The sequence below is a fragment of the Cucurbita maxima genome, unplaced genomic scaffold (assembly GCF_002738345.1).
Source record: "Cucurbita maxima cultivar Rimu unplaced genomic scaffold, Cmax_1.0 Cma_Scf00031, whole genome shotgun sequence".
NCBI classification, from domain to species: Eukaryota; Viridiplantae; Streptophyta; class Magnoliopsida; order Cucurbitales; family Cucurbitaceae; genus Cucurbita; species Cucurbita maxima.
This window is the reverse complement of record NW_019272047.1, coordinates 119,855-146,019: the sequence shown is the minus strand read 5'-3', so window position 1 is coordinate 146,019 and position 26,165 is coordinate 119,855. Positions and strand designations below refer to the sequence as shown.

The following is a 26,165-nucleotide window of genomic DNA, read 5'->3' as shown; positions in this document are numbered from 1 at the left end:
TGTTCATCTAAAATCCTCGAATGTCGAACAAAGGACTCCAAAAAGAAAAAAGGAGTTTGAGGGGAGGTGTTGGATGATGAAAGTCCGACATCGGCTAATTTAGGGAATGAAGTGAGGAATACTAACTCGAGGAATGAGGCCTTTGGGGAAGTCCAAAGCAAAGTCATGAGAGCTTATGCTCAAAGCGGACAATATCATACCATTGTGGAGAGTCATGTTCATTTAACACGTGGGTGGGACACTTTCATTTAACAATTATTATTATTATTTTGTCCATTAAAAAAAACACTTTTACCTATTTAAAATTTTTTAAATTTTTTCAACAAAGATATTTTTAAAATTTTAATAGTGTTTAAAATTAATACTCATTTTAAAAATCTTAACTATCACCTTTAAATTTAAATTAAGATGGAATATGTTAAAAGTAATTTTAAAATTTAATAATTATATTTTTTTATATTTTTAAAATAATTTAAAAAAGTCAAAATATTAATAAATTTTTTTAAAATTTATTATATTTTAGAAATATCATTAAAAGTTCAAGGATATTTTTGTGAGACCCCATATCTAAAGAGAGTAATATAATATTTTTTTTATGCACGAAAAGATCTCCCTAACCAACCTTGGAAAAAGCTTGGAATGAGCAAACCCAAAAATAACAACTTGTTAAATAAAGTAAATTTTTAAAATTTTATTATACAATTGAAGTAGTTTTGGCATGATTTTTATGACATACCCAATCGTGTTGCTTTGAATTATTTATTTATTATTATTTTTTTTGAAGGTAATGGTTAGTAATTACTTATGCTTACTTTTACATCTACCTCTCCCTTTCCTTTGTACTATAAATGAGCCTAAGAGTTTGGTAAATAATGGTATCCCGTTAAAATTCTATTAATGAGGTGGTTTACGATACATTAATACTTCACTCGCAATCATGTACTATCGATATCTGATTTGATGGCTTATCGACATCATGTACTACCGAAGGTCTATGCATGGTAACTTGAATGGCCCAATTGATAATGGCTGTTATTTTGTTTTTCTATCAGACAATTTTGTTTTGTAGTCTTTTTATTTCATATTTTTTCTATTGATTTTTTCAAAATCTTATCCCAAAAATAAATAATAATAAACCCTATCTCAACCTGGTCAAGAGATCTTATACACTTTCACAAGTCGCCCCATGCTTTCATCTATCAACCATGATATAATAAATAGTACCAAATGTCACGAGACTCTTAAACTCTATTGTGTTAGGAATCACGACTCTCGACAATGATACGATATTGTCCACTTTCAGCATAAGCTCTCGTGGCTTTACTTTGGGCTTCCCCAAAAGAGCTCGTACCAATGGAGATGTATTCCTTACTTATAAACCCATGATCATTCCCTAAATTGGCCAACGTGAGACTCACTCTCTACACATTGGACATTCTCATCAAGGTTTTGTGACTTGTTATTGACGTCTAAAATTCGAAGTAAAATCTGTGATTTACTTATTCTTAGTCGTCATGGGAAATAAAGGAAGAAAGAAGAAAGATATTATTCCCTCTAACCTTGTGCACGACTACTGGTAAAAAATAAAATGCATCTTCTTCGCCTCCGCACAATAGCTCTACCAAGCATGGCGTTGGCGAGCAAATTGACTTGGCTATGCCAAAAGGCCTCATCTCTCTAGAAGCCTATCTCAGGCGTCCCTTTTGCAAAAGGGTTCCAAACCTCACCTCACTTGCGTGACTGGCTATGTTTTTCCTCTTCACCCACTAATCCTTTCATGTGCACATAGTAGGTTAATTGCTCTACCTAAACCAATCACCATATCAACCCCTAAATCTCATTGTTGGAAAGACTCGACTTCAAAACCGTACCTGAAGCTTTCACCTCATACAACTCCACTAAGATCGGAAGTAGGGTCAGCTCACTCTTATGTGTTCTTGAAATCTAAGACTATAAATTACTAAAGTGTGTATTCGATGGTAAAAGTGAATAGGTAATAAAAATCTAAGTTTGGGTATGGTCCGAAAAAGTCAATAAATAGTGTTGGTACTTACAAATGTGTAGCCTAAAATAAACAAATCCACATATCAAACTGTCCAGCATCCAAATCCAAGTTGACTGTACATAAGAGATCAATATATGCCAATGATCATCGATATTACCTGTTCATGACGAGGCTCCAATACAGATACTGAAAATATCATCTGCATCAATTAGTTGCCTTTATCAATTCCAAGCATCTACCCTCAACTTCAGCGTCAATTTTCTTCTTCTTCGGAGAGGCAAGCTGCAAGAACATGGTGCTTGTATCAGATGTTTGTAATTCAGTCTCTATCTACACACACTTTCACTATGCATTTTCTATTCTTCATGAATCATATTTGGTCAAAACAACTTAAGTCACAAAAAGTCCCTAAACTAAGAAATGTCGAACAGATTCTTGAACTTTACTTTTTGTGTCTATCGAGCTCTTGATTACCTTGTAGGTAAATGACCTCTTAAACACAAAATTGACAGTTTAAGAATCAATTAAATCATTTTTAAGTTTAAAAACTAAACTTATAATTTAACCATCACATCCTCGTAATAGAAGAGAAATGTAACGGGGCAGACAGTAGCCAACTTGCCAAGCCTAACAAATTTGGAATTACTACAAAAATTGGGTGTGTGTGGGGAGTCTTATCTCAGATGAACATGGGGAAGAAACATTCTCAACTATAACAGAGAAAAGCATCTTTAAATATCATGCAGTGACCGTATGATAAGACAATTAACTAAAGTTTTTGGGTATAACAATAATTGAATACAGTGTCAGAGTAGAAAACTTGTTAAAACTTCAAACTAACTGATAATAATTTAGTTTGAAACTATGGTGTATTGGCTTTAAGTTGTTAGATCCCAAGATAAGTTTAGCAATGATCATTCAAAATATCTTGCTGAAATCTGTCCACCCTCATCTTTTGCAACTAATCGAATCAACGGCAACATTACTAACTAAAAAACTGTTCACAATATCAAACATTAATTCGATTGAAGTTCGCCAAATGAACAAAATCCCAAACTCTTCATCTTTCTGCTTTTTAGAACTAGATAACAATTGCAACGCAAAAATACTTTCAGCAGGTTTTTTCTTTTGACAGGAAAGTATAAGCAGGCTTGCTGTTTGTTTCTTTTGGTAAGAAACCGAATTTTCGTGGAGAAAAAGAAATTTGTTTTGGTGCAAATTTTCAGTATCAGCTCCATCTAAAACAAATCCATTGAAGCACTCAAAGCTTCCACGTCCCTCGAAATACCATTTCAAACAGGAAAACTACTCAAAGAACCTCTCCTATCAGCCACAAAACTGCAAAACTCCTCTTAAAAAGATTTAAGAAATTTTAAGAACTGTGTCACTTTCAAGCCTAGTGCAAGCTTAAAGAAAGCCTGGGAAAGAAAATATGGTCATCGTTTAACCCTAAAAGTTAAGCTAAAAGGTCACGGTATTCGTAATACTTTTCTGATTCTAAAATCAGCACAGAGCCAAAAGAAAAAGTGAACTCTAAAATTAGATCACTGTTGAACTCAAAAACATAATCCTACAATTATATCAAACTTATTTTTTCCAATATAATCATAACAACAACCAAACGCAACCGCAACACTCCGCCCAAACTATTGAAGCTATTATAGTCATTTCAGCAGTTAAAATTAAACCTAATCCGAAAAATTATGCAAGAGCGACTTTCAGAAAATAATCGTACAACATTTACGAACTTCAATTCCAGAAAAACCTCATTAGAAAGCTAGACAGTTCAAAAAGGGGAAAAGAAGAATTAATCACCTCCACAGCAATAGCAGCAATAACAACAGGAGAGAAGCAGGAGAACTTCAGAGCAGAATTCAAGAACTCGATGACCAAAAGAAATTGAACTGGATTTCCCTGAAGTTTCGACATCGGCATCAGAAGATTGTTGTTTATCCAACAAGTTCTGTTTGCTCGAAGATTGCTGCTGCTGGTGCTTCTGGATTTTCATTCTGTGGATGTTCCATTCCAGCTTTTGGATATAAGCACTCTTGAAAGAGTCTCTGATCCTCGTCGATGGCCACAGATGCATCTTTGCCTCTCGATTTAAGTGAAGAACGATGTGGAGGGTTGCCGGCGGTGGGAGGGAGGAAACAAGAAAAGTCGTGGAACCGACGGGGCTTTAACAGAGAAGGAAGGTGGGGAGGGAAAGCAGAAAAAAACACCGTAAAAAAAGAAAAAAAAAAAAAAAACTAATATTTCCAAACTTTATTTATATAAAAAATATTTTAAAATTTTAAAATTTTATTAATATCTTTATTTTTTTAAAAAATAAAATAAAAATACTAACGGTAAAAATATTTTTTAAACATGTGAGTTGTTTGCTGATTGTTAATTATTATTTTTTAGGTATTTTGACTATGAATATTTGATTATTAGTTTTAGATGATTTTTCTAATTGGAACGTTAAAAATTATAAAAACTAAATTTTAATATTATTCAAACTATAAGGGCGAATTTATAATTTAACCTATAATCGGAATTTTAAATTAAAGATAATTTAAAAGTCGCCTTAAATTATTAATAATAATTATAAAGTATAAAGGAACCTTCAAAAAAAACTATTACTTGCTGCGTCTTTCAAATTTTAATTAGTCAAAATAATGCAATAAATTATAAATAATATTTTTTATAATTAAATTATTATTAGTAATTATGCAAACAAATAAAAAAAAATATATCATTAATAAGCCAAATGGATAAAATACAATGACATGAATAAGATAAATTAAAATGTAAAAAATAATAATAATAAATAAATAAATCATTTTTTAACAAACGGCCCCAATTAAAATATGAAAATGCTGGGTTTCGGCTTTTGAAATGGGATCAAACGGACGGGTGGCTCCTAAGAGAGCCCGCGCCGGCCCGCAAAACGAACTGGTGGTAGAGCGCTGCAATGGCGGCTCCGATGAAAGGCCCAACCCAGAACATCCACTACAAAAAAAAACAACCCGACCCGGCCCATTAACATTAGTTAAAACAAGTAATGATATTTTGCATACTCAAGAACCCGACCAACTCAGATTACTCAACCTAAATCATAAAGGGTCGGTTGGGTAGATTATTTTTGGGTTGGACTGGGTTAAATTTTAGTAAAACTAAAAAAATTGGGTTAGTTCACCGGTTGACTCGAGTTGACATTTTTTAATTGGGTCAACCTAACCAATGTGAAAATAGGATTACAACTCAACTCTACCCTACTTCTAAAATTACTGTATGACGGGTTACAACCAAACATCATATAATATTTCTAATCGACTTGTGAATGTGTGATAGTTAATTTTTTATAAAATTTTAGTTATTAATGTATTATGTATTTTATAAATTTTTTTAAATAATTTTAATAACAAAATAATCCAATCATTTGAATCTAACCTAAAAAGAAAATATAGGTTACTAAAAAGAAAATATATGTCAGATTGTAAACTCTATTTAAGTTGTTCGGATTATCAATTCAACCAATCAGAAAGTAAGTCGAGATAAAACTGTAAGTAAGAGATACTAACATGATCGTCCCAGGGCTTTTCCCGGTTCAAGATGACAGCGGGGCCGAAGCTTCTAGCCGGGTTGATGCTGGTGCCGGTAATGGGAATGGTGGCTAAGTGAACCATGAACACGGCAAACCCAATCGATAGCGGAGCCAATATCTTTCATAAAATTAAAAAAAAATAAATAAATAAGAAAAGCAAAGTTGGCGTTATGACGTGGCAGACACGTGGGCGAGATTTTTTTGGAGGGTAGCGGGAGATTCTTACACGAAATCCAAGGGATTAAGGATTATAACAAATACAGAAAATTTAAACCTTTAAACTCTGAAAGAGAACAAGTAAAAAAAAATGAAGAAAAAAGGCAATTTTTTTATATGGGTAAAGAATATTATGACGTCATAATATCTTGAAATTCTCAAAATTTTTAATAATATATTTAAAACTCAGAGACATAAATATAAAAGTTGGAGGGACTAAACTGCAATTTAAGGAAATAGAGGGGAGGGAGACCGTACAGGAACTATATGGGTAAAGAATATTATGACGTCATAATATCTTGAAATTCTCAAAATTTTTAATAATATATTTAAAACTCAGAGACATAAATATAAAAGTTGGAGGGACTAAACTGCAATTTAAGGAAATAGAGGGGAGGGAGACCGTACAGGAACTATATGGGTAAAGAATATTATGACGTCATAATATCTTGAAATTCTCAAAATTTTTAATAATATATTTTATATGGGTAAAGAATATTATGACGTCATAATATCTTGAAATTCTCAAAATTTTTAATAATATATTTAAAACTCAGAGACATAAATATAACGTCATAATATCTTGAAATTCTCAAAATTTTTAATAATATATTTAAAACTCAGAGACATAAATATAAAAGTTGGAGGGACTAAACTGCAATTTAAGGAAATAGAGGGGAGGGAGACCGTACAGGAACTATATGGGTAAAGAATATTATGACGTCATAATATCTTGAAATTCTCAAAATTTTTAATAATATATTTTATATGGGTAAAGAATATTATGACGTCATAATATCTTGAAATTCTCAAAATTTTTAATAATATATTTAAAACTCAGAGACATAAATATAACGTCATAATATCTTGAAATTCTCAAAATTTTTAATAATATATTTAAAACTCAGAGACATAAATATAAAAGTTGGAGGGACTAAACTGCAATTTAAGGAAATAGAGGGGAGGGAGACCGTACAGGAACATGGGAGTCTCTGGCGTTTCTCTTGGCGTCGGTGGCGGAGAAGACGGTGTAGACCAAGATGAAGGTACCGATGATTTCGGCCCCCAAGCCGGCGCCTTTGCTGTAGCCGTGGGCGAGCTGGTTCGCACCGCCGCCGTACTTGTTGAAGTAGTCCCTTTGTAAAGCTTTCACGAGCCCCGTTCCGCATATGGCTCCCAAGCACTGAGCTATCATGTACGCCACTGCTCGAACCAGCGACACTTTCCGGGCTAAGAATAGCCCGAATGTCACCGCCGGGTTGATGTGCCCGCCTGCCGTTCATTTCATCCAAAAATAAATAATAATAATAATAATAAATAAATAAAAAAGCTTTTCTCCACCTCCTATTTCTTTTTTCGATTATGCAAATAATTGAGATATGGAGTCTCTCACATAATTTTTTTTTCACTTATATATATTCTTAATATTAATTTTTAAAAAAATTAATGAATAATTTCAGTTTTCTAATATAATTTCTATAAAAAAAATTAAAAAATTAAAAAATCCTAATAAATCAATAAATATTTTTTATGCAAAAATATATATATATATATATATAACTCAGTGTTATAACAAAAATTTTAATTTTTTTTTAATATAATCCTATCGACTTCATAATTTTAAAACACCCCTATTGGAAAAAGATTTCCACATTAATTCAAGGCTTTTGATACTATTTGTAATAGTTTAAATTCACTGCTAATAAATATGGTTTATTTTGGTCATAATGCATCGTCGTCAGTCTTACTATTTTAAATGCTTTATAAAGAATGTTTCGTTCCGCTCTCAAACTGACGTGGAATTTCATATTACATATAAAAGTGGGTCAGGACGAAGTTATATAATCTTTCTCATAGAGCTCTGTTGTTGTCATTAAAATGGATATATATGTTTAATTAATGATTTAGGAACCTGAAATGCCGGCGGTGCAGTAGACGAGGATGAAGATCATGCCGCCAAAGCCCCAAGCGATACCGAGGATGCCAACGCCGCCGCAAGCGTTGCCGCCAAGTTTGTGGGGGTCGGACTGGCTACTATGGCCAATAATAATCAAGATGGTGATATACAGAAACAGGAGAGTGGCGACAAACTCAGCAATCAGGGCTCTGAAAAAGGACCACTTCCCTACCTCCGCCGCGTCGATCAGCGGCGCAGGAGGAGGGTCCTGGTAGTCCTTGCCGGAGAACGCCCGCGCCGTCAAGTCGTCTTTCGCCATAAGAGATCAGAGAGAAAAAGAGAGAGAGTGAAGAAGCCTGGGTGAGGAAAAGAGTGGCGGAGGGTGGGGTATTTATAGGGGGGAGTGGGCGTGAATTGTCGTTGAAGTAATTTATTATTTTCTACGTGTTTTTCTCTTTTAATTATTTTTCTTTGGAAACTATTATTATATTTTTAAAAATATATAATTTAGTTTCCATTTTATTTAAGCTAAGTATATTTTTCATTAATTATAAGTTTTTAAATTTTATTTATTTATTATATATAAAATTAAAAGCTTCATGAGTGGATAAATATTTTAAATATCAGTAATTAAATTTTATAATTTTAATAAACGTTATAAATTTAGAGTTTATCTAATATCATAACAATAATGCCATAAATTTATATAAATAAATAATATTTATTATAAGTACTTTAAAATATTTTATTATAAATTAACATAATTAGTTTTTTTTGTTGGTTAGTTTAACTAAATTTTAATTTGATTTTCTTTAATAATATGTATTTCTTTAAATTTGTTGGATTCAGTATTCAATTTTAATAATTATTTTTAAATAAACCAAATTAATAAAAATTTAATAATGCAATTATTTATTTATTTATTTACAAGCAAATGGGTATTTATATAAATGTAGACATTTTCATTATATCATAAAAGAAAAATAAAATATAATTATAAATGAAAATTATTTATTTATTATTATTATTATTTTCGTAAAATTAAATCTTTATTAAAAAAAACAATAATATTCGATATATTTTTCTAATTTTGGAATATGTAAATATATTATAATTTCGTAATTGATTTTTTTAAAGAAAAAAAATGGAAATTTGAACATCTTTTCATGTGCTTGTTAAGAAAGTGGCGCATTAGTTGCGAAGCAACGAATCGCCCCTTTTTTTTCTTCCTTTTACTCATCACTTATTTGATAATTTAGAATTAATCATTTTTAATAAAAATACATTAGAGAAAACTATATTGAAATTAAATTAACATATATTTTAAATAACCCATTAAAAAATAAGTCCTTAAATAATATTATGTCTAATAAAACTTTAATATTTTAAAATTTTAAAGACTAAATTTATAAAATTTTGAGAGTCGAGGGACTAATATTGCAATTTAATAATAATTAAATTTGAGGGCAAGAAAACATTAGCAGATTCCTAAATGCTTTGACCATATGCACTTGTCTTAAAATATCACCCTTTTTCAATGTTCATAATCGATGATATTCATCATTGATTAGATTGGAATAAGAATAACTTTTATTTATTTAATTTTTGGAAAATATAATAATGTGTTATATATTTTAATATATAGTTTATTGTAGTTCCTAATGCACCTTTCATTCCTTGTTGGAATCTTAAAATTTTCAATCAAATATTTATTATCAACCAATTGTTTTTTTTTTTTTTTCAATCCAAAAATAGGGTCACGAACATTATAATTGCATTTTATAAGATTTTAATTATTATTGTAAAATGTATAAAAGAACAATTCGGCTCAATCCAACTCGAAAATAGAGGGTTGAGTTATGAACTTTATTCATGTTGTTCGGGTCACTAACCCAACCAACTCGAAATGTCGTACTGATCTAAATTTTTTTTTAACCTAATTCGTATATACTATTAATGTTGCATCTTTTTCTATATGTTTCTGTATTTAAATAAATCTTATACACGTTTGAGAATTACAAATTAATAATTTTAAAATTAAAATTTAATTGATGGTCTTAATTTTAGGATTTAATTTATTTGACGTACAAAAATTATATATTTTAAGAATATAAAATGCATTATAAATGTGTGAAAATGCAATTTTGAGAAAAAAAATATGTGAAAAATAAAATATTCGAAAATCAAATCACTATGTTTAATGTTATATTTGGTATTAAAGCGGAAAGATTACCAAATTTTTTATAAATAAAGTATTTTCAACAATTTTACTATCGAGCTAAATTTTAACTAATTAACCCTAATTAACTATTTTATTTTTATTAAGTTAGACTATTAAAATAATTTTTAATTTAATTTTTTCCCATATTTTAAATTTTAAGTATTTGAGTTTACAATTTTAATAATAAATATTTAGCCCACTTATATTTTATAATTTTAATAAATCTCTTTATCTATAATATAAAATTTCATTAAACTTAAATATTAAATATTCACACGTCATAAGTTATAAAGTTTAAATATTTAAATTTCATAATAATATTAAAATTAGTGGGTATGTAACTCTATTTTTTAAATTATTCGATTAGAAAAATATAATTAACTTAATTTTTATAATTTAAATGGGATAATATAAATTATTTTAAAATCCAACCACTCTCCATTAAAAATAAAAATACATAAATATGTTAATTACGTTTAAGTCAAGTTTAGTTTACATAATCGACGATTTAATCATTCGCTCCTGTAATTATTGAATTAAGAAAATTGAGCAAGAAAATGGCTCGTTTGTCAGGATTTTTTCGTTAAGGAAAGTATGTTTGACGTAAAACAATTGTATGTTAGAAATTGTTGAGTTCGAGTAAATTGGGTAACACGTTTTTTAAGGTAAGAAGGTGTTGAAAATCACTTAGTTCTATCTATGAATCTAAATTTTGGGTCGTCGTATGAATCTTGAGTCCAGGGTGTAACTATTAAATGGTAAAATAAATTAACCTTAACGTGATTCAATGCATCATCACTTACATGTAGAAGGTCGTTGAGTCGATGCTATGCAATTTCTTGCTCTGCTCGAAAAGAACGTATCCATTACGCACTTTAGACCATAAAGACTCGTAATTGAGCTTTAAATATTAACATAGCATAGAGTGTTATCAAGCATAATTAGCTTATCTATAACGAAGACTTTTATTTACTTTTTAGGTTGCATTTATTGTGACTAATTATGGTCATAAAATGTTACAAACAGCCTAAAGCTCACAACTAACAGATGTTGTCGGATGACCTGTCAGCGAATCTCACGATTTTAAAACGCATAGAATTGAACAATATCTGGTAGCAATGGACTTGAGCCGTTACAAATGGTATTAGAGGAAGATGGTGCGAGACACGGGTAAGAGTAAGGCTAGAATATATGGCTGCATAATAGACGTGTTTTAAAAGTGAGAGACTGAAGATGATACGCACGTGACCAAAGCAAAAGAATATATGTTTTTTTTTTTTTTTTTTTACCAGAAAACGGTAAGTGAGGCCCACTACAGACCGCATGAATAAGAAACTGTGCCAACCAGAAGCGGCGCGATTTAGAGGGCCCCACACTAAACGGTCACAATAAATGCTCTTATTTTCTCAGCCAAATTTTTCATTTTCTATTTTTCGCTATCCTCTGCTTCACGAGCCTCGCGGCTTAGAGATCCAGAAGCCAAAAATCTAGCTGCGAGCGATTTTCTTCAATCGTTGTTCATCAGGTAACCTTGTTTATCTATATATGCAAACATTTTGTTTTGATTTCCCCTGGATTGATCTGATCGCAGCGATATTTGGCTGTTTTATCTAGGTTTTTCTGAAGGCGTCTTAGCGGACATTGAAGGAGCTCAAGAACTTGCAGCGGGATCCTCCGTCCTCTTGCCGTGCTGGTATTTTGTTTCCTTCTATGTCCATTTTTTCTTTGGTGTTTGCCGCTGGTTGGAATCGGATGGTTTAATTTTGATCTGATTGAGAAAATTCTGCTTCGATTGGTGCGTTTCGATAGCCAGAATTGTGTTGCTTGCTGATCTTAGTTTCTAGAGTTGTTTCTGTGTGCTATGAATGAGATTGAGAACAATCCATTGTTATACAGTCCGCTACTGAAATAGATCTCTATTGTTATGAGATCTTAACGAATTTTTATGAATTCCTTTGGAAGAAACTCATTTCGTTTGAAACTTTTTGTGTAAATATATTTTTTCTGTACTATTTTCGAAGGAAGTTTTTGATTAGGAAGCCTTCTAAGTTCTTATTCACGTCACTATTTCTTACTTCAATTTCCGAAGTTTCTCCATTCATAATCGAAAATTTCCTCGATTTGAATATATATTTCAAAGATATAATAAGATAATTTTAAAACTCAAATTCCAATACAATAGTCTTTCACATTTAATATACATATACATATATATATATATATATATATATACACACGGTGTATACACTTCGAGTAAATAAATAAAGATATAATAAGTTAGTTTTATATATAAAGTCAGGAATATAATTATGTTTTCTGTCCCATTTAGTCAATGGAAAAATTTTCTGTCCTGTAGTTGCAGTGGTCGATGAATCGAATCGCTTGGCGATTTGTTCTAGTGGGTCGGACGTAAACAATTTTTTTCCTCCAAAATAAAAACACAGATTTATTTATTTATTATACTGTATTTTTTTAACCTGGAATTTTCAGTTTTTAAAAACCTACGTTTAATTTTTAAAATTTATAAAGATTAACTAAAAAACATTTTTTTAATAGTATTGAGAAAAAAAAACCCACATTTTTTAAAATATAAGGATTAAAGTGAACAAAATCTAAATTAATATTTAAAAAAATACAATTATTGAAACAAGCTAAATATTTAATTAAGGTAGCATTCAATTATTTATTTATTTTTTAATTGTATTTTTTTAAAATTCAACGCATCCTAATATCTAATGTCATAGTCGATGTCAAAAATATATATTATAATTTATTGAACAATGTTTTTAATTAAAAAAAAAATCCCCTATAGCTATGTTTAATTAATTAATTAATTAATTCAATATATATATAAATTTTGTTTGAAAAAATGCAAGAAGTACTAATTAATTCCTTTTTTTAAAAAAAAAAAAAAAAAACAGAAAGTAGATAATTAAATTCAGGGAAATTTACAAAATGTGGAAAAATTTACCCGTCCCATACGACTCGCCATCCCAAAGCGATGTGATGTGAGCCAAAGTGACAGTGGACTCTCTGCGAACGATCTGCACCGTGCGTATCATCGGTCTCCACCCAAGGTAATAAGCAATCAGTTCATCCCGTTTTCTTCTCGAAATCATCAGTTTCCAATTCGAATATGGTATTTTTTTTTTTCTTACTACATCATCTTTTTAAATCGTTTTATCAATTACTTTCTACTTGATGAGCCTGTTGCCGTCGTAGGTTGCTGTATGAGCTTCGTTTATTATCCAGTTGTTATTTTTAGCTCAAGACTCGGATCTTTTGTTTTGCTTTAAGAACATTTTGTTGCCATATGGAATTGGTTGAGCTGAGAATTTGTTCCCGTAAAGTTTTTTTTGTTTTGTTTTGTTTTGTTTCACACTGAATCTTGCAATTTATTGAATCGTCTTGATCTGGATTACTCGATGCGAGTTTGATTGCATATATTTTGGCCGTGCCTACTTGTTTGCTGAATAAAATCATGGATTAGATTGGAAATTTGGGTTCTGACTATGTTTTGTTGAGATGTGGCTCGAAGCTGAAGAATGACGGAAGCAGTAAATCTCTCGTTTGGTGCAGTATTATTTAACTGATGCATCAATTGAAATTTTTTTTGTACATTTTTCTATGATCTTCTGAATCAATTTTCAGGTTTTTTAGAAAGGTTTTGTGCTTGCTGTATTCGGGATAGAGTTATATAGGATTATTCTTAACAAGTCAAATTGTGGAGGTATTGTACTGACTTCCCTTCTCTTTGTTTATGTCCAGTTGTTTGCATTGTTTAGACTCTTATTTGTCAACTAATAATGGGACGGACTGGAAGTTCGTCTACATCGCGTAAACCAATGAACAAGCCAGAAGAAAATATTCCTAAAGTTGATGACAGTGTTCCTCAAACCATATCAGTGGCAAGAAGGACAAAGAGGTCACCATATGTATGGATGTCCTTGCTTCTGTTGACCATCTATAGCTTCCGGGCCATTTATCAACAACAGTTTGAAAAATTGCCTATCCCACTTAGTGCTGAGCAGGCTGGCAAAAGAGGTTTCTCGGAGACTGAGGCTTTGAAGCATGTCAAGGCGTTAACTTCACTGGGTCCTCATCCTGTTGGTTCCGATGCACTCGATGTTGCACTGGAGGTTAATCCTTTTTCTGGGTTGATTTTAGTTTGTCCAACCTCGTTTTGCTTTGTTATTCAACTTACTCTTTCGTATGATACATACCCATGTTTAATGTGCTCACAAATGTACTCTGTCTAAAAGGATAGATAACAGTGTCTACTTTGTTAGCACGTCAAATATATGAATTGTATTTTGCAAGTATACCCAATTTATATTGATTGTCTAATAATTAGTAGGTTAGCCTTTTATCCAATGAGATTGAAGTAAAGAAAAGAGAAAAAACGTATAGTTCAAGTTCGGCTTTGTAGAACTAAGCAAGCATGGAGTTTTAGAACTGATAGCTAGTCTAACTTGGATTTTAATAAATAGGGAATACATGCCACATGATTTTTGAATTAGCATCTCTTTAGTTAATATGAGTATAGAGCACTATTTCTTGCTAGAAGTTCCAATTCTCGATTTCAATTATGTGTAGCACATTATTTTGAATTCAACCAAAGAGAGTGAGAATTTGAACCTTAGACTTTTTGGTTGAGGGTATAATGTCTCAACTAATTGAGTTATCAGGTTTGACTGTACGTAACACATTTTTAAAGTTGCAGATTGATCACTTTTTAAGGCCAATGCTTTTGTTGTTCACTTTTCCAAAGAATTCAATTTTAGATTTCTCTAGCCAATGCCTATTTTAACATCGTGCTCTTCAAGTAAAACCATCTATTTGACCCCCAACACCCACAAAACGAAGAAAAATAAAATTGAGCTAAAAGCAGTTGCATCAGTCTATGTCCTTTTCTTCCAGCATACGGAGATACTTAAAATCATGCAATTTTTCTCAGTATGTGTTGAAAGAAGCAGAAAAAATAAAGAAAACAGCTCACTGGGAAGTTGATGTCGAAGTAGAAAAATTTCATGCAAAATCTGGAGCAAATCGTTTATCCCGTGGTCTGTTTAGGGGGAAAACACTTGTCTATTCAGATTTATATCATGTTCTATTAAGGGTGTTGCCGAAGTATGCTGATGAAGCTGAAGAAAATACAATTCTAGTGTCTTCTCACATTGACACTGTTTTCTCGACGTATGTTCTCATCAATCAGTTCTTATCACTATTATATTCTGTCCATGCAATCCCTGAAAATAATGTGCTATGCTTGCTTTAGGGAAGGAGCAGGGGATTGTAGCTCTTGTATCGCTGTTATGTTAGAGCTTGCCCGAGGTATTTCTCAGTGGGCTCATGGATTCAAAAGTGGTGTGATATTTTTATTTAATACTGGCGAGGAGGAGGGTCTCAGTGGTGCTCATAGCTTTATGAGTCAGGTTGGAATTACTTTCATGCATGATTTTCTTCTCCAGTTTTCAAGGTTAACCTTCACTTGGATTGCGTTTCTAGTACTTCCTTTTGCAATTATTATCTGTGATATAAGGTTTCCTCTAATATTATAGCATAAGAAGGAAATCAAAATTCTTTATTTTGTTTTAAGGGTGTCTGAAGAAAACAGAATAAGAAATAATGTTTATCCATAATTGACCTACCCAATTCGTTCTGAAAACTTTATGCTCATTACTTTGTCCATCTGTATATTTGTACATGAGAAGAATGTGAGAACTGATGTACTTTCATCATTGCTCCTGTAGTAAACTAAAATGAGGTGCACCACGTTGTAACGGTAAGAAATTCGGATTCAAGTAGTAGAACTGATGTATAATTTAAAACGCAGCATCCCTGGAATAACACCATTCGCCTGGCTGTTGATTTGGAAGCTATTGGTCTTGGAGGGAAGTCTGGAATATTTCAGGTCTTGACTGTAAATCATTATGTTATAAATACCATGTCACCGAGGTGACAATTTATGTATAACTGTTTGCTTCCTGTTATAATTCACTCATAATTATTTATCCGATAGACTGGTTCTCATCCATGGGCTGTCGAGACTTTTGCATCAGTTGCAAAATACCCGTCTGCCCAAATAGTGTCTCAGGTTTGTAATTCCCCCCTCTTAATCATCTTTTTTACTCGAAAATTGCTATTGTTATAAATGAGGAGTGACTTCAATCTTGTAGGATCTTTTTACTTCTGGAGCCATTAAATCTGGAACAGATTTCCAAGTTTACACAGAATTTGCTGGTCTGTCAGGACTTGACTTTGCGTTTACTGATAACACTGCAGTTTATCACACAAAGGTTCTATATTATTAACTTCTTTCTTTGGAGACTTTATCTAAAAGTTTATTTTTGGCTTTTCACACGAGGTTTTATATTCAATGACGAATGGATTCTTAATCTTTTGAGGAACCCTCTGCAAGTAGCGTTTTGCATATTGATAAAGTTTTGACAATTTTTCATTTAATTGATTTAGAGAAACAACAGTTCTCAAAACTTGATCATTCTTTCACGGTCAACTTAGATAAGCTGGAAATTTAGAGATGCAACTATTATCGTTTGTGTCGTAAGTATTTGTGTAGTACCATATGATGGCTTGCATCTTTACATCTCCAGCTAAAATGTTCTCTGTCGTGGTAATTGTTCCTGCGCCACTCAAATATGATTGGGGCATTTGCTTTTGATTTATCCCCAGTAGTCAGAGTTTAGTTCTAATACTATTTGTGCTGATAAGTTATACCATCAACAATCCACTTTTTTTATGTAAATGAAAAAAATGAGAGAAAATTAATGACTGAAGTTGGAGAGTTTAGATACTTGATAATCTCTGTGTAGATTATAAATTTGATTAAGCAATTAAGGAAATGCCCGTACATCATGCCGAGTAAGAAAAAGAATTATCGAAGTGATCTGGAAAAATAGTGAGCAAATGGATCTGCATGGAAATGTTAGTATAGTATCAATATCAATGTTAACTTGATTACTCTGTATATTCATTCTGCAGAATGACAAGTTTGAGCTTCTAAAACCAGGATCTCTTCAACATCTTGGAGAAAATATGCTTGCTTTTCTGCTGCGTGCTGCAGCATCCTCTAAACTTCCGACAAACAATGTAATGGAAGAAGGGCAGAATTCTGACCAAGACAATGCTGTATATTTTGACATTTTGGTGAGATTTCTTTTTTAATCCTTAGACTTATAACTCTTTGTTTGCATTCCACTCAAATATGTTTCCTTTTTATTAAAATCTGCAAGGAGAACTATGCATGATAATATTTCATTGGGGGGAAACATAATAGATTGGAATCACATCTTGTAAGGAAGGTAATATTTTTATAAAAATAAGATAAGCAACACATTGTACATATACTAAGGTAAGACTCTCTTATGCTTTTGGATCACCGTGATGCCACTTCACATTTAAAAGTGCAAAAAGATATTTGATGATAGCTTGGAAGAAAGGCCTCATGTGAGGATTAGAGTTTCTTTCCTGTTCACTTTGGAACTTGACCCTTACAGCAACTTAGGTAGGAATATATGTCCTACTTGCTAACATATTCTCTTCGTTGCCTTTGCATGTCAATTCCATTTGCCACAAAAATTTAAAATCCAAATTTGTAGAATTGAAAAAAGATGTATGGAGTACTTGATTCAGCTTCTAACACAAAGCTAAACTTCTTTAAGTGCCCTACAATTGAAATAAATTAGCACTTAGGACATGCAATATGGCCGTCCTTTTGAACTATTGGGTTGGAATACAAGCCAAAGTAGGTGATGTAAGAAGTAACAATGATAAAATAGGTATAATTCAAGCCATGGGAACTACATATGATAAAAACATGTAAGATAACCACAAGACATGGTTTGGGGACACCTACCAAAGGGGGTTGGTGTATTCTTTTCAAAATTGTTTCTAAAAACAGTTTTTTGTTGTATTGAATTTGACCAATATTTGGAAAAAAAAAAACAATTTTTTTGCTGTTATATTTTAATTTATTTCTTATGCTGAACCTTCAAGTTAGCCTTCCTTTGGAATCTCCCACCCAGCTGCATTTTTCTCCTTGTTTTTCATTTTCATTTTGAAGCCACTTGTTTGTCTCTAATTCTGTTCTTGATGGATAATGAAGAATGAAAAAATGATTGGGCCAGATGGCTATTTTCTGTAATGTATGTTTGTCAAAACCTTCATTTTGGCCCTCCTTTAGAACCACCACGTGCATTTTTCTGCATTTTTGTTATTTTCAGTTTGCTATTTGTTTATTATGCCCAACTTGTCAGGGATCATACATGATTGTGTATCGTCAAAGATTTGCAACCTTGCTTCACAATTCAGTGATCATCCAATCGCTTATGATATGGACTACATCTTTGATTATGGGTGGTTTTCCAGCTACAGTTTCACTGGCATTGTCATGTTTGAGTTTGATTTTAATGTGGACATTTTCACTAAGTTTCTCTGCTTCCGTTGCCTTCATTCTACCAATAATATCACCGTCACCTGTTCCCTATGTTGCAAGTCCATGGTTGGTAGTTGGGTTATTCGCTGCTCCTGCTTTTCTTGGAGCATTGGCTGGTCAATATGTTGGTTTTCTTATCCTTCAAACATATTTATCTAATGTATATTCGAAAAGAGAGCAGGTGTTGCCTTCTATCCGTGAAGAACTGATCAGGTTAGAGGCTGAAAGATGGCTTTTTAAAGCAGGATCTTTTCAGTGGCTCATTTTTCTGATTATAGGCAATTACTATAAAATTGGATCATCCTATTTAGCTCTTGTTTGGTTAGTTTCTCCAGCATTTGCGTGTAAGTTTAGAATTCAGCCCTATCTTTTCTGAAAATACTTGGTATTTATTTTTTATTTTGGCATTATTGAGTAAGAAATTTAATTATCAATTTTAAACTAGCTACGTGTTCTCACTGTCCAGATGGCTTGCTAGAAGCAACTTTAACTCCTGCAAGATTTCCAAAGCCTCTGAAACTCGCAACTCTGCTGATTGGCTTAACAGTACCACTATTAGTTTCAGCTGGAACTATTATTCAGTTGGCTAGGTTTATCATTGGAAGTGCAGTCCGATTTGATAGGTATGCTATTTATGACATTAAACTGAAATTTAATCTAGTTTTGTTTTTGTTATTTTACGAAACTGCGCTTACATGGAGTAAAATGAAAGGAAATACAAGGACAAACAAAAAACAAGCCCAAACAAAAGGAGTCTTGAATCTAACTGCAAATAAGAGCCCCAATCCAAAAGAAAGACTAAGCTCATAATTACAAAAATGGCAATTGGTTGAAGCCCATAAGGAAACATTAAACCTGGCAACCTACCAAACCTCTTCACCAGATCTTTCAACCTTTCTAAAGATTCTAATTTTCATTTTTGTTATGAAGGCATGAAAAAGTTTAGAGAAAACTTTGACTGTTGCTGACTTGATACATAGATCGCAAGTGAATTCATGGAAGGGGTTGGCTTAGTAATGTTGATTACCTTGGAGGATGCTTAATGTAATTATGTTCTGATTTACTATGTAAACGATAAGCTAAGGGAAATGTTTATTTTAAGTTGTCTGGTGCAACCATGCAGGAAAGAAGACATATTGGAAGGTGTAGGGAAAGAAAGAGATTGCAAAGGTCCAAGCGCTTATCTGTAATTATAAAACAAAAATTTGGAGGTAAAAGGATATTGCGGGAATCATAAAGCGTTGCTTAATATGCATTTTTATAGGAAATAGAGACTATATTTAGCAAAGCAGACAGAAGGGGATGGGGAAAACTAGATATCAATCCACTCATAAGCAATATAGTCGCATAAATCCTCAACAGAAAGTTATATTGATCTTTTTTATCTAAATCACACACATGATAACTCTCAACCCATCATCAAAATGACAGTCTTGACCTTAAAGGATGACTGGAAAGAAGCTGGGAAATGTTTTCTTTAAAGCCATGATGGAAGCACGAAGGCTAGAAATTGTAAAGAGCCTTCCCATCTCCTTTTCTGAATTCACGTTTAAAGAAGATATGGTTCTGATCTTCTGAACTTCTATGCATAATGAACCAGCTTTGGTTAAGGAAATCAGTGGAAAATCTTTTCTACAACTTATTACAGTATTAATTTCTTCTATTGCCAAAGACTAAATGGGGTGTTTAATCTTCTTATAGATATGTATGTGTGTATACATATTCCAAGTAACTTTTGTTCTGGCTGGCAAAGAAGTTTATCTTTGCCAGTTAGAAAATTATAGTTGGATTTAATAGAGAATAGGCCAGATTTTTCCATAGTCTAGACTTCCTATTCCCGGAAAGGCCTCTGACATTCTTCTAATAATGTAAAGATGCCTCAGCTCGACTTGTAACCTCCTCTAGCTCGGCTAATTGTGTTAAAAAATTAAGGGAGAAATGATTTCTCTAAATGTGTAAAATTAAGGTGAACATACAAATCAATAGCTGCCAAATCAGATATAACTAACTTCTCAATTCATTCTTTTGAGCTATCCCATGGAATAAATTCTTGATTTATTCTATATTTCTTATATCATCTAACTTATCTCCTCAAATGGAAATGATAGTTCACTAAAATGGCTGTCTTGCTGTAAACACAAGGTGTTCTGTAAACATAGAAAATGTTGAATTGTGGAGCTTCAATATCCTCAAACCATCTCTGTATAGAAAATAACCGCGAATTGCTGCATGGGGGAAGGAATAGAGATGCGATTCTTTGATCATGAAAGGACTATAAACTGGGCATGTATATTACCAAATACCCACTAAACCTTTCCTCTGTCTTAAGATTATGGAAAGGTCGAGGCCAGTGAACGCTTACTGAGCTGACAACCAAGAAAGAAGTTGTGAGCCCCGTTGCGAGGATCATTTGATCATCCTACTTTGGAGACGCCTAATTGCAAGGATATTTCAGTCTTTCCATATGATTGGTTGACTGTTTTTGCACAAAACTGTACCTTGTATAGCGTATTCATATGATAATGTTAGAGGTGTTCTATACACATAAAAATTTTCATTGTTCATACCATATCATCCACATCTCAAGGCTTCCCCTCATGACTCTCATCTTTTATTTGTTTTCATTTATTTGCAAGATTCTGTGGAATTATGCACTAAATTCTCTGTTAATCGTTTCCAGGAATCCAGGTAGCACTCCAGAGTGGCTGGGGAGTGTGATAGTCGCTGTTTTTGTTGCTGTTGTCTTGTGTCTGACCACCGTATACCTATTGTCATATCTTCATCTCTCAGGTCTTTTCTCTAGTTGATATATCCATCTTTTTGTACTATATAGAATAGATCATGTCGTAGATGTCGTTGATGCCACTTATAAAGTTAGAAGTTCGTTATTTTGATGTTCTTTAACGGACTATTAACAACAAACATTTTGAGATGGTTGAGTCTTTTGTTGCATGTAATTTCAACCTCAAAGATTATTTTAATTTTTTCAATGAAAATACGTTGCATTTTCGAGAAAGTCCTTCCTAGTTCATAAAGTGAGCAGATAGTATCTTCATATATGTTTGTAGAAAAGAAATGCTTATTTTGAGAAAACAGTGTTTACAAAAGGTGGAAGAGAGGACTACTTGTCCGGCTGAATTTGACAGGGAACCCTCGTTAAAACTTGTCCAACCGAAAAACAGAAGGATGAAATAGATTAGAAGAGCTCTCTGCTTGGCCAATTTTCTTTAAAGAAATCTTCAGGAAGACAAATTCAGTTAGAAACATTTTATGATTCACTCCAACTAGAGAGCCTCTGTTTGATTCTCCTAGTTGGACTTTATAAGCACATCTTGTCGCTAAAGGCTATGCCCAAATCTAGGAGATCGATTATTCTTACACACTCTCCTCTTGCTAAATTAACTTCTATTCAACTGTTTTTTTTGTTGGTTGCTACTCAACGTTGGCCTTTGCATCGGCTTGACATTAAGAATGTTTATTTCTACATGGTGATCTTCTAGAGGAAGTTTATATGGAGCAGCCATTTGGATTGTAGCTTAGGGGAGAGTAATAAAGTTTGTCGCCTTAGTAAATTTTTGCTAATGAGAAGCAAGAAGGTACTTTTTTGTCACAACGAAAATATGTACCGGATTTGTTATCTTTTACAGGAAAATTAAGAATCAAACCATGTAGTACTCCGATATATGATTGTACATTCCTTTAATTATGATTGTATAATTTAGGATTTTCTTTCATTATGATGTATAGTGTTCTTTCATTATGATCGTACATTCCTTTAATTTAGGATTTTCTTGTATATATTTGAGTCTCTGATATGAAACACAGTTGAATAATTTTTCTAACAAGTATCATGTTATATGCTTGTGGTGCAGGAGCAAAAAGATCAATAGTATTTGCAACTTGCCTTCTATTTGGCTTTTCAATCGCTACTGTGGTATCTGGCATCGTCCCACCATTTTCTGATGTCATAGCCAGAACCGTAAATGTAAGTTCTTTCAATTAAACCTCAAATTCATTCATTCTTCCTGTGCTAACACAAATCCTAATCTTCATTCCAACCATCTCAGCTTTTGTTGAATCTATTATCCTTGAATCAAAGAAATTAGTACCCCTTGTACAAAATTCCGATCAACCACGAGGCAATGCTAGAATTAGATTACCTCTTAAGATCAAAAATCTAGAAGGAAGATTTAGAATATTGTTCTAAATTGAGTTACTTGATCAAGGCTTGATTGAATGGCTTGGATGCAATCTACCGCAAGAATTGCTTAAAATCTTAGAAATGGCAAAGAAGATGCTCAAATTTTTAAGGGTAAAGTCTTAAGAGCTCAACTTTATTCATCCAAATCTCAGTCTTCCTCCCTACATATCATTTTGTGGGTATTTATAACCTCCCAAAAGAAACCTCCAACCCTTCAAATGGCCACGTTAGTGACCATGATTGACAAGTTCTTCCTACTACCCTCCAAATGCCCTCTAAAAGGAGTTATGAAATAAAAATAATAAATAAAGTCTTCAAAAAAAAAAAAATTATCAATCCAGTGCTATTTAGGACAACTATATGGTCTACTTCAACTTTGCAAATATTAATTTCCAAATCTCCAAATGGTCTTGTAGATGAAGGATGAATACTTGTTGAATCTTCCTGGCCTTGGATCGTGTAACAGGTCCAATTGAAACTTGTGGAACGCCATGTTATCATGTGCGCTTGATCAAATTGTAACTTCTGTTATTCTTTTTTTGCCTATTGAATTGTTCGTACTCAGTAAGCTTTACATCAGCTCATAAAAGTCCCTGCATGATTCAACTCCAACTATTATTTCATAATCAAATATGATCACATCGTTGTATCATTGAGGGAACTTACTGTTATTATTATGTACTGATAAACACTTTTCCAAACACCTAGAGACAAACTACAAACCAAGAAAAGAGAACAAAAAGTGGCTTCAAGGCAACTCCCATTTTTTTTCATTTGAGTTTAAGAAGACTAGAACAACAAATTAAAATATAATTGAAAATTTGGACTATGATAAAGTTGTAAGAAAGTAATAGAATTTCAACTTGAAATTATGTTTGTGTATAGTGATGTAGGACACATGGAATTAAATTAGAGATATAGTGAGTAAATATTAGTACGTAAATAGGAAAATTGGCTAGAAATACGGGGGGAAAGTTGATTAAAGAGAATTTGGGCAAGAGAACACAAGGAAGACCTTGATGCTTCAATTTTTTAGCTATATTATTATTCAAATTTAGCATCTGGCTCTAATAAAATGGTCTGTGATGAGTTGATACGCATTCTGCTATTTAGTTGGAATGATGTAGCTTTAGAGCATTAGCTGTTATATTTCTAAAAAATATTCTTGTCACAGGTTGTCCATGTTGTAGATACGACAAAAAAATACGGTGGAGAGCAAGATCCTATCTCATATGTATCTCTATTCTCTACAACTCCTGGAAAGTTGACCAGGGAGGTTGAACATATCAAAGAGGGGTTTACATGTGGTAGAGATAAACCTATTGATTATGTTACCTTCTCTGTTGATTATGGATGTTGGACCCATGAAGGTGGTGAAAATGGGTGGGACGAGTCTGATATTCCCTCGCTGCTGGTCGACAGCAATGTTAGCAACAATGGAAGAGTTACAACTATTTTAATTGATACTAAGGGTTCTACACGTTGGTCTCTTGGTATCAACACTGATGAAATCAAAGATTTCAAGTTTAAAGGTAATGAACCATTGATAAATGTTAATTCCTTCCTCGCTTCTGGTATATGCTTCTGTCTATTTATACTTCTGTTGTCTTTACGGTACAAACCAAAGGCTTATTCTCTTGTAGAACAAAATGCTGAAAAATGGAAGGATTGCTAGACGTTTTTGGGGTGCTTTTACTTGAAATACTTTCATCAAAATTGTTTGTATTATAAAATACCATGGTGAGGAAGTATGGGTGTGGAAAGAAGCTAGAGAAGGGAAGTGTGTAGAGAGAATAAGTGAAAGGTGCCTAATGGGAAGTTAGTCCAAGAAAATGGGTACAAAGGGGAGAGGTTAGTGAGAGAAGCTTGTAGAGAGTAGTTAGTTATTGAAAGTGGGTAGAGAGAAATTAATGAAGCCATGCATGAGAAAATGTGTAATGAAGGATTAAAGGTGAAGTGCTCGAGTTCAAAGCACTTGATAAACACTTCAACTGTAAAGGTCCAAGCTCACCGCTAGCAGATATTATCCTGTTTGTGCTTTCTCTTTCGGGCTTTCCCTTAAAGGTTTTTAAAACGTGTTTGTTAGGGAGAGATTTCCACATCTTTATAAAGGGTGTTTCGTTCTCCTTCCCTACCGATGTAGGATTCACGATCTACCCATTTTAGGTCCCATATAAGGGAGTAGAAACCTCTCCCTAGAAGACGTGTTTTTGAAGAAATCTTGAGGGGAAACCCGAAAGAGAAAGGCCAAAGAGGATATATATGCTAGGGAGAGGTTTCCACACCCTTATAAAGGGTGTTTCGTTCTCCTCCCCAACCGATGTGAGATCTCACAATCCACCCCCCTTCAGAGCCTATATAAGGGTGTGGAAACCTCTTCCTAGTAGACGCATTTTAAAAACCTCAAGGAGAATCCCGAAAGAGAAAATCCAAAGAGGATAATATGTGCTAGCGGTAGGCTTGGACATTTGCATCAACTTTATGACCTATGGAAAGTAATTTCAACAGTTAAATAAGTAGTTAAGAATTTTGTGACTGTAAACTAAATTTATTTTGTCTGGCCCAGGCGAAGAAGAACTGGTTCCAGTTGGCGATAAGAACAGCAGTGTAGATGGGTGGCACACTATTCAATTTGCAGGAGGAAGGGACTCGCCCACAACTTTTTCTCTAACTCTGTTCTGGAAAAACAACTCAACCAAATCGGTAGAAGCTAAAAACACAGTTCAGCCTCCACTTCTAAAGCTGCGAACTGATTTCAACAGATTAACTCCAAAAGCAGAGAGGGTAATTTCAAAGCTTCCTTCCTGGTGCTCCCTATTTGGCAAGTCTACTTCTCCCCTTACCTTGGCCTTTTTGACTGCTCTTCCTGTCCATATCTAGAACCTAGAAAGCATGCTTGAAAAAGAAACTTAGTTTGCCTTTTTCATTTTTTATGGTACATAGTGCATTCATACTGATCTGAAGAATAGCTGTTCTGATTGAATTGTTCACTTGTCGATTTAAATAAGTTAAAAGTATTTAGCATGATTATGCGACTCTGTCACATGTAAAACTTGTATTGATTGAATACGTTGATATTGTTATTTTCAGCCAATAAATACCCGACACATCAATCATTGTCATGTCTTTTGTCTCTTGCATAATTAGGGTTTATATTTACAAATTCTATTACTTTGTAGTTCAAGGGTGGTGATTATTTTGCCTTAATGAACTTCTAATCTTTGATCGATGATATATGTGAGATCCCACATCGGTTGAAGAGGAGAACAAAACATTATTTTCAAGAGTTTGGAAACCTCTTCCTAGATTGTTACAAATGGTGTTAGAGCAATTCAGGCAATATGCCAGCAAAGAGGCTGAATGGGGTGAACACGAGGTGATGTGTCTGCAAGAATGCTCGACCCAGAAGGTGGATTGGAGGTCTCACATCGATTGGAGAAGGGAACGAGTTTCAGCGAGGACGCTGAGCCCTAAAAGAGGGTGGATTGTGAGATCCCACTGGTTGGGGAGGAGAACGAAACTTTCTTTATAAGAATGTGGAAACCTTTTCCTAGGAGATAGTTTTTAAAAACCTTGAGAAG

At 33.1% G+C, this 26,165-nt stretch overlaps 3 protein-coding genes across 9 annotated transcripts; 1 reads left to right on the top strand and 2 right to left on the bottom strand.

Annotated features, from left to right (window-relative positions):
- Positions 1 to 1,992: 1,992 nt before the first annotated feature.
- On the bottom strand, positions 1,993 to 4,224 carry LOC111466560. Its single transcript, XM_023111269.1, has 2 exons — positions 3,821 to 4,224; positions 1,993 to 2,287 (listed from the first exon to the last, which is right to left on the bottom strand). The coding sequence occupies exons 1-2, from the start codon at positions 4,092 to 4,094 to the stop codon at positions 2,259 to 2,261; spliced, it is 303 nt and encodes a 100-aa protein (XP_022967037.1). The 5' UTR covers positions 4,095 to 4,224; the 3' UTR covers positions 1,993 to 2,258.
- Positions 4,225 to 4,715: 491 nt separating this feature from the next.
- Positions 4,716 to 8,063, bottom strand: LOC111466558 (aquaporin PIP2-1-like). Its single transcript, XM_023111267.1, has 4 exons — positions 7,723 to 8,063; positions 6,787 to 7,082; positions 5,572 to 5,712; positions 4,716 to 4,999 (listed from the first exon to the last, which is right to left on the bottom strand). The coding sequence occupies exons 1-4, from the start codon at positions 8,024 to 8,026 to the stop codon at positions 4,892 to 4,894; spliced, it is 849 nt and encodes a 282-aa protein (XP_022967035.1). The 5' UTR covers positions 8,027 to 8,063; the 3' UTR covers positions 4,716 to 4,891.
- A 3,306-nt stretch (positions 8,064 to 11,369) lies between these two features.
- On the top strand, positions 11,370 to 25,711 carry LOC111466386 (endoplasmic reticulum metallopeptidase 1). 7 transcript variants are annotated; one of them, XM_023111012.1, is made up of 15 exons: positions 11,370 to 11,453; positions 11,543 to 11,621; positions 13,697 to 14,067; positions 14,886 to 15,124; positions 15,207 to 15,363; positions 15,765 to 15,842; positions 15,951 to 16,025; positions 16,108 to 16,227; positions 16,931 to 17,095; positions 18,205 to 18,727; positions 18,850 to 19,006; positions 21,064 to 21,173; positions 22,256 to 22,368; positions 23,759 to 24,116; positions 25,151 to 25,711. In XM_023111012.1, the coding sequence occupies exons 3-15, from the start codon at positions 13,735 to 13,737 to the stop codon at positions 25,462 to 25,464; spliced, it is 2,742 nt and encodes a 913-aa protein (XP_022966780.1). In that variant the 5' UTR covers positions 11,370 to 11,453; positions 11,543 to 11,621; positions 13,697 to 13,734; the 3' UTR covers positions 25,465 to 25,711. The 7 variants fall into 7 exon arrangements, with proteins under 7 accessions (XP_022966780.1, XP_022966778.1, XP_022966783.1 ...); XM_023111010.1 differs by lacking the exons at positions 11,370 to 11,453; positions 11,543 to 11,621 and adding an exon at positions 12,850 to 13,005; XM_023111015.1 differs by lacking the exons at positions 11,370 to 11,453; positions 11,543 to 11,621 and adding an exon at positions 12,879 to 13,005 and having other exon boundaries at positions 13,706 to 14,067.
- The last annotated feature ends 454 nt before the right edge of the window (positions 25,712 to 26,165 follow it).

What these genes read in the sequence shown, in the direction of transcription:
- LOC111466558 (XM_023111267.1), bottom strand. Translation starts at nt 8,026, where the DNA reads ATGGCGAAAGACGACTTGACGGCGCGGGCGTTCTCCGGCAAGGACTAC. An exon ending in CCAGAGACTCCCATGTTCCT is followed by an intron (nt 5,713 to 6,786) that starts GTACGGTCTCCC and finishes ATTTTATGAAAG; the next exon opens with ATATTGGCTCCGCTATCGAT. An exon ending in AAAAGCCCTGGGACGATCAT is followed by an intron (nt 5,000 to 5,571) that starts GTTAGTATCTCT and finishes TTTTTTTTGTAG; the next exon opens with TGGATGTTCTGGGTTGGGCC.
- LOC111466386 (XM_023111012.1), top strand. Translation starts at nt 13,735, where the DNA reads ATGGGACGGACTGGAAGTTCGTCTACATCGCGTAAACCAATGAACAAG. An exon ending in GTCATATCTTCATCTCTCAG is followed by an intron (nt 21,174 to 22,255) that starts GTCTTTTCTCTA and finishes CTTGTGGTGCAG; the next exon opens with GAGCAAAAAGATCAATAGTA. An exon ending in TCATAGCCAGAACCGTAAAT is followed by an intron (nt 22,369 to 23,758) that starts GTAAGTTCTTTC and finishes TTCTTGTCACAG; the next exon opens with GTTGTCCATGTTGTAGATAC.
- LOC111466560 (XM_023111269.1), bottom strand. Translation starts at nt 4,094, where the DNA reads ATGCATCTGTGGCCATCGACGAGGATCAGAGACTCTTTCAAGAGTGCT. An exon ending in TTGCTGCTATTGCTGTGGAG is followed by an intron (nt 2,288 to 3,820) that starts GTGATTAATTCT and finishes ATGTTCTTGCAG; the next exon opens with CTTGCCTCTCCGAAGAAGAA.